Below are 12,513 nucleotides of genomic sequence, written 5' to 3' on the forward strand. Positions count from 1 at the left end.
CGAACCCTCGACAATGGCGGCAACCTCCGGCTCTGGTATGTCCTCTCTCTCTCTCTCTGATCAGAACAAAGTCCATTTGTAGACGTTGGGCTTGGAAGCTGTTAGTTTGCATATCGAAAGATGGGAACTTTATTGGAAAAAAATTTCCCCTTGTGTATTGCCTAGGCTCAATAGGATAGAATCCCTTTGTATAGTGATTAGATCGTTGAAATATGGAAACCCCAAATCTCTAAATCCGTGACTTTGCGCAGAAGCAGTGCCGGGTTCTTTTCTGTCTGACAAATCTGCCAAGACATTCGTCGCCGGTCACCGCGGTTTGGTCGGATCTGCCATTGTCCGAAAGCTCCAGCAACTGGGTTTCACCAATCTTGTCCTTAGAACCCACGCCGAGCTCGATCTCACTCGCCAAGCCGATGTTGAATCCTTCTTTGCACAAGAGAAACCAGTTTATGTCATCCTTGCAGCGGCTAAGGTTGGTGGCATTCATGCCAACAACACGTACCCAGCTGATTTCATCGGGATTAATCTCCAGATCCAGACCAATGTCATTCAGTCCGCTTATAATCACTGCGTTAAGAAGCTGCTCTTCCTCGGGTCTTCGTGCATTTACCCCAAATTCGCACCTCAGCCGATACCAGAGTCTGCGTTGCTTACTGCCCCTCTTGAACCCACTAATGAGTGGTATGCCATTGCCAAGATCGCGGGTATTAAGATGTGCCAGGCATACCGAATTCAGCATGGCTGGGACGCGATCTCGGGCATGCCCACGAATCTTTATGGCCCTAATGACAACTTCCACCCAGAGAATTCCCATGTACTTCCTGCCCTCATGAGGAGGTTCCACGAAGCAAAAGTTAACGGGGCCGAGGAAGTGGTGGTTTGGGGTTCAGGAACTCCTTTGAGGGAGTTCTTGCACGTCGATGATTTGGCCGATGCATGTGTTTTCTTGATGGAAAAGTACAGCGGATTGGAGCATGTAAATGTAGGAAGTAGCACGGAAGTAACGATAAGGGAGTTGGCCGAGCTGGTGAAGGAAGTCGTCGGATTTGAAGGGAAGCTTAGATGGGACTCCACAAAGCCAGACGGGACGCCCAGAAAACTTATGGATAGCTCAAAGCTCGCATCTTTGGGCTGGACACCGAAGATTTCTCTCAAAGATGGGCTCCGTCAAACTTACGAGTGGTATTTGGAGAATGTGTGCAGCAAATGAATCAAGCTCATGCAGGTAATCTAATTACCCTCTGATCAATTCTTTCTTCATGAGGCAATTCTATTAAGTTTTTATCTATGTTGATGGATCTTCTGTGTGCACTTCCTTTTGTTCTAATTTGAAGAATCCACATTGCATATGCAAGTATATGTTTACAAGAACACTGAGATCTCATGCTGGATACTCAGCTATGTAAGCTGTAATCAGTTTCTTTGGATGTATTCCAGTGACATGATAAGTTTCTGTTTCGGGGGGGAAAAACTCGTATTTTCCGTGTTCTTTCTCTACTCATATGCATATATATGGAGCAACAGAAGCTGAACAGCTGAAATTGTGAAAAGCTGAATGTGGGTTTGGACCAAAAGTCTTGTCTTGTGTTGGCAACGAGAATAGCTTGGATTCTTACAAATTCTGCAGGAAGAATCCGGATGTGTGATTGCAGTTTGTTGTCGGAGCTTGAACTTGAAGAAGAAACGGGACAACAGTGAACGAACAGTCGGAAGAATGCAGGTAAGGACGGACACTAAAGTCTAGATGCCCGAAGAAAACACTGAACTGAAGTAGAAACCGAACATTGGAACCAAAACAAGGACCAGAGAGTGCCAACACAAACGACTGTCTTTGGACTTCGTCATGTTGAAGATAAAAACCAGAGCTCCCCATTGAGTAATGCCAGAGACGTGTCCCCTCTCTCTCCCTCTCTCTCTCTCTCTCTCTCTCTCTCTCTCTCTCTCTCTCTCTTCGTTCGTGGGTATATCTATATACAGTGTTGTGTATTTTTTCCGATATGAGATGGTAGCCAGTGACAGAGCATGACTTCTTGAAAGGTTTTTGGATCCGCAGCAAGACATAAAAAGTATTAAAAGGGTGGATTGTCCTTGACAAAAATCTAATATAAAATTATAAACAAATATAATTTTGTGAATATTAACGAATCCAAAAGGGACGTCCTTTTTTTTTGGAAAAAAATGCCTTTTTTATATTTTTTGTTGTCTTTAAAAAAATATGTATTGTACTAGAGAAGTGGGCATACAGAATTTAGGCCCATGGGCCATAATCAAATCCAGAGGATCCATTATGATCTAACGGCGTAGAACAAGAGCTTTTTCCAACAAATAGATCTCAACCGTTGATTGAAGTTATAATGGTTTTTTTTTTACGATGAAGTGTGTGCTTCTGCTTCGCATCTAGTATTTTAGCGAAAGGGCAAAATTCCTTCAGCGCCGCTCTCTTTCTTATCTTCTTATACCCTTCGCAGAAGGAAGAACCCTAGAAATCAAATCTCTCGAAGGTAAAACCTTTCGCATGAATCTCTCTTCTCCGGCTCGTCGTTTGAAGGGGTTCGTTCTAGGGTTTTCTTGGTTATTGGGCCGTCGTAAGTTTAGATTTTTCGCTGATTCATCTTCTTCCTGAATAGAATTAGGGTTCTCAGTTTGATCTATCCAGTTATGTGTCGGACTCTACAAGATGAAGTATGATTAGTGCTTTCGGATTTGAAATGGAAATCTGGGTTTGATGTGTAGCTTCATAGGGTATTTGTGTATATGTATGTTTTCTCTACGCATCCAAATCAATGGCCTCTGGCTTCGTGGCTCTTGGTGCCGCGCTTCTTATTCCTTTTTATGTTAGCGACTCCCAGTTGGGACGACAGAAGATCTAATGGTTGTTGCTTATAGAGTATGTTGATCATGAAAGGTCTTGTGAAATGTGTAAATGCTTCAGTTCATTTGGTATAATTATTTCATTTTGTTGTGGGAATCGATGACTCCTTTGATGCATTTCGTGCTTATGTTTCTGTTGTTTACTTGCAGATGAATCGGGAAAAGTTGATGAAGATGGCTAACACCGTCCGTACCGGCGGAAAGGGTACAGTAAGAAGGTATCTGCATGTGATATGATAAAATTACCTTAATGGTTTCTGTTGTTTCTCTGAGATTATGTTTTCTAAACAATTATCCGGTTGTAGAAAGAAGAAGGCCGTGCACAAGACCACTACAACCGACGACAAGAGACTGCAGAGCACTCTGAAAAGAATCGGTGTGAATGCCATTCCAGCGATTGAAGAAGTTAACATCTTTAAGGATGATGTAGTTATTCAATTTGTGAACCCTAAAGGTATACTTGGTTTAAGGTTATTTTGTAGTCAAGTTTGAATTCTTTGAATGTGTTTTGTATTAACGAGGTTTGGTTCAATGGTAATCCAGTTCAAGCTTCAATTGCTGCAAACACATGGGTTGTCAGTGGCTCTCCTCAGACCAAAAGTATAGCCTTTTTATCTATATACTGACGAGCTCTTGTTTCTTCTCTTATCCATATTTGAACTGTTGTTCCGTAAACTGTAATCTAAATTCTAACTTTTGAATTTTCTATGCAGAATTGCAAGACATCCTTCCTCAGATTATCAGCCATCTCGGTATGCACCATTAACAGCTTGTACATGTTTATGCTCCCATCTTGTAAACCAATGATCCTTGAATATGGTTGGCATTGAATCTCCAGGACCGGATAACTTGGACAACCTGAAAAAGCTAGCAGAGCAGTTCCAGAAACAGGCTCCTGGTGCGGGAGCGGCCACTGGAGCTGGCCAAGAGGAAGATGACGATGATGTCCCAGAGCTTGTAGCGGGAGAGACATTTGAGGCGGCTGCCGAAGAGGGCGAGCCTAAGGCTGCTGCGCCGGCCGCTCCTGCTGCTGCTGCCGAAGAGACTCAGCCCAAAACCGAAGCTTCTTGAAGAATGCTCCTGGAAACTATCGGATTGACATAATCTATAATGTTTTGTTGCTCGACCCCCTTTTTCGAGCTTTGCCAGATTCTTGTTTTTTTCTCTGAAGCATGCAACAGAAGACTGTTTATCCCCGTGATGTTTTGGTCGGAACAACGATTCACCTTCACAAGTTCAGCTTAGTTTTGTAGTGCAATCTTTCTCGTTACAATCCTCTTCGTCCTGATTGTGATTTCTGATGCTTTTTGCTTGAACTTTTATTGGGGTGAAGGTGATTCATGCTATGGAATCAAAGGCAAACCCATGGATTGGTAACCACGTTATGGCGCCCATCTTGTATGCCTATTTTATCAGAAACTAAAAATCGTATAATTGGTGTGGATAAATTATTAAATTAGACTTGATCCATTGATGAGAATGATGGGTCTGGTCCTTCCTAAGTTGTCTGCTCATGAACGGCATGAAAGAAAGCCACAGGGAGACATCCTCGTGTCTTTTGGCTCTTTCTTGTAGAAACCATTCCACCTGTAAAAATCAAAACTCGAAAAAACCTTCTTCTTCTCAAACTTTCCAGACATTTCCTCTTTCTCCCTTCATATTCGCATAAGCACCATGTCTCCTCTCCATCCAATCTCTCTCCCCTCACTGAATCCTCGTAACAATGGCTTCTCTCTTCGTCTCTGCTCCCTCTGGATCCTATCACCACTTGCATCATCATCATCATTTGTGCGGCAGAAACGTCTTTTCTCTCAGACCCATATCGCTAAAACCTTCAGAACCCTGGGGAAATAGATCATACACATCGATACGCAGAAACCCTTTGAGATTTTCCTTGAGACATGAGCAAGAGCGTGAACCGACGAAGGACGATTCTTCTCCGGTGGCGGTTGCGACCGAGGAAGGCAACAAGAACGAAGCTCCGCCGTCACCGGTAAGCGATGAAGAAGAGGAGAAGATGAAGCAGCAAGAGATGGATTGGAAGACGGACGAGGAGTTCAAGAAGTTCATGGGAAACCCATCGATCGAAGCCGCCATTAAGCTCGAGAAGAAGAGAGCTGATCGGAAGCTGAAGGAGCTGAACAGAGAGAGCAGCAGTGGGAATCCGATCATTGCGATATTCAACAGCCTGGTGCGCGATAGTTTGACCAGAGAGAAGGAGAGGCTTGAGAAGGCAGAGGAGACTTTCAAGGCTCTTGATCTCAACAAGGTATGGCAAATGATGATCTCAAGTTCCGATTTTGCCAAAAAAAGTTTGCATCTGTCCTTAGAAATCGTATCATATTTTGAAGTTCTTATGCCTTGCTTATAGCGATTTAGATATCTGGATCATGCTTTGGTGAATCCATGAAGTTCATTGCTTTACTTTGAAGTATTGTTGCAGTTAAAGAGTTGTTTCGGTTTCGACACATTCTTTGCAACTGACGTTCGTAGATTTGGAGATGGAGGTATTTTCATTGGGAATCTAAGGAAACCCATTGAAGAGGTCACTCCCAAGCTTGAGGCAAAGCTCTCTGAAGCAGCTGGCCGGCCAGTTGTTGTGTGGTTCATGGAAGAGAAGTCAAATGAGATCACCAAACAGGTAACAACAATATCATGGCACTTCAATCTTGTAAACTTTGCTCTCTAGATCTCTCAGATTCGATAAAGCTTATGTTTTTCTTGTTCTTGAAGGTATGTATGGTGCAACCGAAAGCCGAAATAGATCTGCAGTTTGAATCTTCTAGGTTGAGCACTCCCTGGGGGTATGTCAGTGCAATCGCCTTGTGTGTTGCGACTTTCGGTACCATTGCTCTTATGAGTGGTTTCTTCCTCAAACCCGATGCCACCTTCGACGACTACATCGCTAACGTAGTCCCCCTTTTTGGCGGGTTCCTCGCCATTTTGGGCGTCTCCGAGGTTCGTGAAGAGAAATATCTTGAAAGATTGAGCCTTTTATCGTAAATTCTGAGCTGAAAATGTGCTATGTTGTGTGTAATGTTGTGTAGATAGCAACCAGAGTTACGGCTGCTCGTTATGGTGTTAAACTAAGCCCGTCGTTTCTGGTGCCATCCAATTGGACTGGATGCCTCGGAGTTATAAACAACTACGAGTCGTTGCTTCCGAACAAGAAGGCGTTATTTGATATTCCTGTGGCACGTACTGCAAGTGCTTACCTCACTTCGCTTGTTCTTGTGGTTGCTGCTTTTATATCTGATGGTAGTTTCAATGGCGGTGACAATGCATTGTAATGCTTCAGACCAAGATGTTCTTGAACTCCTTTTTTTGATGTCTTTATATCATTATGTTTTCTGATGTTTTTAAGGATTTCCCTCCTCAGGTATATAAGGCCACAGTTTTTCTACAACAATCCTTTGTTATCTTTCATCCAATTTGTCATCGGCCCTTATACCGATGACCTCGGGAATGTGTTACCTTACGCGGTTGAAGGGGTTGGAGTTCCCGTCGATCCACTCGCTTTCGCCGGTCTTTTGGGTAAGTCTCGAGCCTGGTTCGTTTTCGTTACTCTTTTGTCTGTTACTGTGAAAATGTATTATAGTCTTCCAATTTACGAGTCATTTCGGGCTTAACGTAATAACCTTTCAGGCATGGTGGTGACATCTTTGAACCTATTGCCGTGTGGAAGACTCGAAGGAGGCCGGATTGCTCAAGCCATGTTCGGTAGAAGCACGGCTGCTCTCTTATCGTTTGCCACTTCCCTTCTGCTCGGTATAGGAGGCCTCAGCGGAAGTGTCTTGTGTCTGGCCTGGGGATTATTCGCAACATTCTTCCGGGGTGGGGAAGAAGTACCCGCAAAAGATGAGATTACCCCTCTCGGGGACGACAGGTTCGCTTGGGGCCTCGTCCTCGGCCTCATCTGCTTTCTTACTCTCTTCCCCAACGGCGGAGGTACTTTCTCCACCTCGTTCTTCAACGGACCCTTCTTCCGCGGCGACCTCTAGATGTATGTGTATATATAGCCAGCCAGTCTAACTCTCATATCACACCCTATCTCAGTTTGGTACTGTATATATATATATATATATATACATCTGAGATTAATATACGCAATGATGTGAAAAAAATAGATCATATAACTTATTCTTGGAGAATCTTATTGATGATACATCAGATTTTTCATGTATTCAGACAGTGTTATTGATTGGGGAGTTTCTTGACGAGGAATCTGTTATGCCCTTTTGAACATAACCTTCAAAGGCACGTCACTCAGGGCGAGTCTTCTCTTCCCATCTTGCACGAACACGCCGATGTCTCTGCATATAACCTTGCAGAAGTTGCAGACAGTAGGACAGAACACGAGCTTGTAATCGTTCCCGAGCTTCTCGATCTTGAACCAGTTAGAAATGGTTTCCCGACCCGGGTTTCCCTCGACCCCTCCCGTTGTCACGAACCACTGCTTCGTCGTCTCGTCGAAGCTCTCCAGCTTCCACACGGTGGACTGGACGCAGATCGTGGCGGCTGAGAATTTGACGTTCTGATCCGTCGAGATACCGACGATTCTGGACTTGTCCGAAGGCGAGAACGTCAAGGGAAAGCCTGGGGAGACCTCGAACTTGTCCTGGACGACACTCATCGGACAGGTCTTGTTCCCGGCACTTGCCATCGTCAGGCCACCGCCGCGGCCACGGACGACGGGAAGGATGTAGTAGTCGAGGCCTGCTCTAACGGGTTTCCCTCTGATATCACGGACAGGCTCCGAAGCTGCGTCAATGGCGACGGAGACGACGGTGAAGGTAACGAGAAGGGACAAGAGTTGGGCCATTGTCGGAAGCTTCATTGTATGAACATAACAGAAGAAGATGACTGGTTCATTTTATAGACTTGAGACCATGTCGATGTCGGTGCGTGCGACGTGGAGGAACATTTGGGCTTTGACTTTTTTACGAGATAAAATCTAAAATAAGATGACAAATTTTTTTTAATGATATGATATTCTTTTAAATAGAGATAATTTGACAAATAAAAAACTCGAATTGAATCCGTTTAAATTTTGTTTTAAAAATATTTTTATATAATTTTTTAATTTAAATTAACTGATTTGAATCTGAATAAAAAATAGTTGAAAAACTGAAAGCGAATGTTAAAAAATAACTGCTTTTAAATTTGAATCAAAACTACAAAAAATACAAAATCTAAAGATGAATAAATCAAAATTGAAGCGAGATCAAATATACTTTTGGATAATATTATTGGCGTTCTTATTTTCTTTTTTGTTTACCAGTCAAATATCCGATTCAGATCACATGACCAGCATTGAACGGTCCACAATATGCAATTAATATTAGATAATGAGATGAGAATGATATTGTTCTCTTATAAGGATACGGTCAATATATTTTATTTTATTTTGTGCGATTTTGGTGAAGCCTGACGATATATTCGTTCATCTGTGACGCAATTGCCTCTCATTTATTTATTAAAAAAAACGTAACATTAATAAAACATAAACAACAATTATGAAAAAAATATATAAAACATAATTCAGTATTATATTTTTTATTTATTTTATTCTTATTTTTTACACTAAAGAATTAAAAACAAAGAGTTTGGTTTTTTCCATGCAAATCAAACGCATTGTGCATTTCGAACCATTGAACACATAATTGTATTATTATTAACAACAGCAGGCACTGAATACCTAATATTCTTAATTTCTTACAATAAAGATAATTAATCATTTAATTTAACCACTCGCTATGACCGCGCGTTCTCCTGACCGCGGAGCCAGAGGCTCAAAACGCCACTCGACGCAGACGCGACGCCAAACACCATGAACGGCATCAACGGACTCACCTCCCCAACGCGAAATTCCTCACGTTCGTGGGGGAACAATTCGACGCAGTGGAAGCCGCCATGAAACCAACCGCTTCTATTCTACCACAAGCTTCAGGTATTTGGTAACCGCGTCAGCGTTTACGACGCGACGGATGGACAGAAGGGCACAGAGAAGGCAAGAAACTCCGGCGAGGTACGTTGAATTCCAGAAGGGAGGACGGAGATTCACGATTCCGAGGAGGATACTACCGACTAAAACCGCCGGAATCTCCATCAGAGCGTTAACTGCTGCCGTTAAACAGAGATTATGATGCATTGTCGTTGTTTCCACAACACCCAGAGGTTTGTCTTTGTTCTTATTAATCATATCGTATCTTCTACTCAGATGCTGTCCAGATCGTGTTGTTGGAAGGAGAATCAATTCGAGATTATATGAATCGTGATTCGGAAAGGTGTATTCTGAACTTTAGAAGCGGATGATTTTGGATTTGAAGAACAAATCTTATAGCAATGCATAAGTTTTTTTTTTCACTCAAAGAAGAAGATTGTATTGATTATTTTGGACAAATCCATGCTTTGAAGTATTTTAGATAGCATGCCGAGGATGTTTTTTCCTTTCTTTCTACCGTCTGTAAGCTCCATTGGACCGAGTGGCAATGTAGGTTCTAAGAGAAGGAGACTGGGTAAGACCGTCTGGTGCAACGGTGGTGTTCTGAGTTCCATTCTTCTGCTTCATCCTTCTGCGTGCGATGTAGCCTCTCACCCAAGGCGTGACATCCTCATTAACCTTGATCATGATGAAGAAGATGATGCGGTAGATGGCGATCATGCTGAATATAACGCTCAGGTCTACCCATTTGGATCGGTGCACATTGATCTGGAAGACGTTCTCCAGGATGTATTCGCCCGGGATCTTGAAAGAGCTAGGTGACTGGCTGTCAAAGAGCAAGCCTTTCAGATCATTCTGGTATTGACCCTGAAGAACACCACATGGGTTGATCATTTAGAACAGCTCTTAGTATAATCATATCCATGCCATGACAATATATGAGTGTTTCCCCTGCAGTTCATCTTCCTTACCTGAAGTGCCCAGAAGTGGAAGCTGATGTACGACATCGGATAACGCCAGAAAGGTTTGGGGATGTCGTTCGGAAGCCTGAAGTATCCAGAAACCAGCATGAAGATTCCCTGAGACAAAAGAAAACACCCAGATTCAGGAGGTCTGGGAAAAGCCTGAAAGAAGAAATTTACGATGCAAATGGACGAGGAGGAAGTACCTGAATACCGGCTCCAATGATGATACCCATGAGGAAATTCGGAACAACACTGGCTATAGCCATCATCAAGCTCTCCACAACGGTGACACTTGCGTAGAGGCAAAGAACAAAGAACAAGTAGTGTGTGAATCCCGAGTGCAGCCCAACCATGAAGTAGCAGATTGTCCCAGAGATGAAAGTTATCATTATCAGGAATGGCATTCCGGATAATGTGTTGGCTAACACAAAGGAAAATACTCCATAGTGCCCGTTTAGTCTCTCTCGTTGGAAGACCTGCAAAAAGTTTCAGGTAACACAGTTTTGTATTCTGTTCTGAGGATTGATCACACAAGAAAGTGAAAGAAGACTCACCTTCATGTCTTCAACAAAGGAAGGAAACCCGCCAATTGACATGAATGTCACAAAACCGAAGACAAAAGACGCGCAAGAACCTCGTGCCTGATTCAGACAAAGAAAGAAAGATCTTACAAGAAGAGATGCAGAAGATAAGGTAAATGTTGTTTCCTAGCTTCAAAGATCAACAATACCAGAATGGCGCCATAGCTAGTCCCGATATTCAGATAGATTGTTCCGATGCAAAGCGTGACCAAGATGTAAATAACAAGTCTCAGCCAGTAATATCCAAAGTCCCTTGACATGTTAATGAAAGAACGCTTGGTTAACGTGTATGCCTGCATCCAGAAACTAGCCTGGCTGCCCCCCGAATCAAGAATCGTCCCTTTCTGTAGACAATGGATTGCAGAAGCAATCCGGGTCGTTAGTACAAAATGAAACATCAAAGAATGGGATCATCAAAGAAAGGAGCAGATGGAGATCAAACGGGCTAAAGGGTACATACAACTTGGGATATCTCCTCGACCTTGGCTTTAGTGGAGTAGTAGTATTCAGAAGTGTGGTAATAATCTATGAGAAGTCGAATAGCTTCAGTTGTGGTAATCTTATCCAACGGGTCCTCGCTTGCCTCGAACTGGAAAAGAAAACGGCTGAGTTCATCAACAAGATCAAGATGATGATGATGATCTGAAGACAGAGAAATTTTCAGTACCCTTAATTTCATGGAGCCTTTCAGGGTAGCTTTAACTTTGTCGAAGTCGGAGTTTATGCATCTCAGGAAATGATCAGATGGGTTCCTTAAAGCAGGACATGGAAACCCGGCTTGTGCAAAGAACTGCATTGCAATGTAAGAAATAAGCTAAATTGTTAGACAGATTCAGATTTATTTTCTATGGGGAATGATTTTTCAGTTCTTGCCTCATATGCCTCGGAAGCATGGCCAAAGTAAACTGTTTTGCCTCCAGAAAGCAAATACAACCGATCAAACAGCTCGAACACTTCACTGCTCGGCTGATGGATTGAAGCTATCACAGTCCTCCCATCTCGTGATAGGCCACGCAGTGTTTGAGTCACGAAGAACGCAGATGCACTACACAAGAAACCGGAAAAGGATGATTCATAGGATTTAACTGAATCAAAGTTACTCTTTTAGAAGATAAAACCAATGAAGAACATCATTGGGAAACACAGGATCTGACAGGGACTTTGTCTGAACCTGTCAAGGCCACTCGTGGGCTCGTCCAGAAAGAGAAGCCGAGGTCTCATGAGGATCTCGAGGGCTATGCTGACTCTACGCTTCTCGCCACCACTTACTCCACGCAAATGCCAGTTTCCAATGGCAGTGTCTGCACAATCTTGCAGACCCATCTCTGTTATGGTGCTCTCGACCAATGCACGTTTCTCCGACCGCGACATCTTGTCCGGAAGACGCAGCCTCGCAGAGTACCAGATCGTCTCTCTCACGGTTAATGTACCGATCAAGTTATCATCTTGCGTCACATAGGCCTGTAATTAGAGCTTAAAACGGATAGATCAGAACCTAAACCTTATAGACATGAAACATGATCTAAATTAAGGAAACAAAAGATCTTTCTTTTCAAAAGAACCAGACAATCTTGTTCTGTTTTAGCCAAAAGGCAATACTTTTTCTGTGAATGGCAAAAATCCAAGAACTACCCATCCACCCCATGACAAAAAGTGTGCTACCCAAATGAATCAAGCACATATACATATAGATAGGGGTGTGTGTGTATATATATGGAGGCACATGCATGTATGTTCCAAAGGTTGAGACTTTTTGTTGGAAACTAACAGCTGTTCCAAAGGAGAGCTTGGTTTTGCGGCCGTTGAGGAGAACGGTGCCGGAGAGGAAGGCGTTGGCGGCGAGACGGCTGGCGAGAGCGTCGAGGAGAGTGGACTTGCCGGAACCTGAGGGACCCATTAACGCCGTTAACGTCCCCGGTTCGGCGTAACCGGTCAAACCTTCTAGAACGTTCTGAGTCTCGCCGTTTCCCAACGTCACCATCACCGTCAAGTCCTGCCACGTCAACCTCGCCGACACATCTCCGACGAACTCCGTCTGAGTCTTCTCTCTCCATATAGCCTCGCTCAGTGGGCTCAGACCGCCCGCCGGAAAGTTTCCTCCGCCGCCGGTGGGAGCCGCCGTGGCGGGGACTGGCCTGGGTGGGTCCATCTC

At 43.6% G+C, this 12,513-nt stretch overlaps 5 protein-coding genes across 6 annotated transcripts in view; 3 read left to right on the forward strand and 2 right to left on the reverse strand.

The window, feature by feature from the left end:
* The first annotated feature begins 6 nt into the window (after positions 1 to 6).
* LOC104812192 (GDP-L-fucose synthase 1) lies at positions 7 to 1,552 on the forward strand. 2 transcript variants are annotated; one of them, XM_010539225.1, is made up of 2 exons: positions 7 to 35; positions 252 to 1,552. In XM_010539225.1, exons 1-2 carry the CDS (start codon positions 14 to 16, stop codon positions 1,208 to 1,210), a joined length of 981 nt encoding a protein of 326 aa, XP_010537527.1. In that variant the 5' UTR covers positions 7 to 13; the 3' UTR covers positions 1,211 to 1,552. The 2 variants fall into 2 exon arrangements, with proteins under 2 accessions (XP_010537527.1, XP_010537528.1); XM_010539226.1 differs by having other exon boundaries at positions 258 to 1,552.
* Positions 1,553 to 2,390: 838 nt separating this feature from the next.
* LOC104812193 (basic transcription factor 3) lies at positions 2,391 to 4,064 on the forward strand. Its single transcript, XM_010539227.1, has 6 exons — positions 2,391 to 2,501; positions 3,022 to 3,089; positions 3,177 to 3,325; positions 3,415 to 3,471; positions 3,585 to 3,623; positions 3,710 to 4,064. Exons 2-6 carry the CDS (start codon positions 3,022 to 3,024, stop codon positions 3,940 to 3,942), a joined length of 546 nt encoding a protein of 181 aa, XP_010537529.1. The 5' UTR covers positions 2,391 to 2,501; the 3' UTR covers positions 3,943 to 4,064.
* A 378-nt stretch (positions 4,065 to 4,442) lies between these two features.
* Positions 4,443 to 6,958, forward strand: LOC104812194 (probable zinc metallopeptidase EGY3, chloroplastic). The gene is made up of 6 exons (XM_010539228.2): positions 4,443 to 5,140; positions 5,315 to 5,512; positions 5,605 to 5,829; positions 5,919 to 6,157; positions 6,251 to 6,405; positions 6,517 to 6,958. Exons 1-6 carry the CDS (start codon positions 4,595 to 4,597, stop codon positions 6,870 to 6,872), a joined length of 1,719 nt encoding a protein of 572 aa, XP_010537530.1. The 5' UTR covers positions 4,443 to 4,594; the 3' UTR covers positions 6,873 to 6,958.
* A 28-nt stretch (positions 6,959 to 6,986) lies between these two features.
* On the reverse strand, positions 6,987 to 7,734 carry LOC104812195 (miraculin). Its single transcript, XM_010539230.1, has one exon. The coding sequence runs from the start codon at positions 7,706 to 7,708 to the stop codon at positions 7,100 to 7,102; it is 609 nt and encodes a 202-aa protein (XP_010537532.1). The 5' UTR covers positions 7,709 to 7,734; the 3' UTR covers positions 6,987 to 7,099.
* A 1,474-nt stretch (positions 7,735 to 9,208) lies between these two features.
* LOC104812196 (ABC transporter G family member 11) overlaps positions 9,209 to 12,513 on the reverse strand; it is a 4,104-nt gene continuing 799 nt past the window's right edge. The window contains exons 2-11 of the mRNA XM_010539231.2: positions 12,130 to 12,470; positions 11,533 to 11,822; positions 11,235 to 11,406; positions 11,029 to 11,151; positions 10,822 to 10,950; positions 10,511 to 10,705; positions 10,335 to 10,421; positions 9,984 to 10,256; positions 9,787 to 9,894; positions 9,209 to 9,682 (exon numbers count right to left, since the gene is read on the reverse strand). Of these exons, the coding sequence (XP_010537533.1) occupies positions 9,329 to 9,682; positions 9,787 to 9,894; positions 9,984 to 10,256; positions 10,335 to 10,421; positions 10,511 to 10,705; positions 10,822 to 10,950; positions 11,029 to 11,151; positions 11,235 to 11,406; positions 11,533 to 11,822; positions 12,130 to 12,470 (2,072 nt within the window). The 3' untranslated portion in view covers positions 9,209 to 9,328. The remainder of the gene's footprint in view (positions 9,683 to 9,786; positions 9,895 to 9,983; positions 10,257 to 10,334; positions 10,422 to 10,510; positions 10,706 to 10,821; positions 10,951 to 11,028; positions 11,152 to 11,234; positions 11,407 to 11,532; positions 11,823 to 12,129; positions 12,471 to 12,513) is intronic.

Source organism: Tarenaya hassleriana, unplaced genomic scaffold, assembly GCF_000463585.1.
Source record: "Tarenaya hassleriana unplaced genomic scaffold, ASM46358v1 Cleome2, whole genome shotgun sequence".
Taxonomy (NCBI): Eukaryota; Viridiplantae; Streptophyta; class Magnoliopsida; order Brassicales; family Cleomaceae; genus Tarenaya; species Tarenaya hassleriana.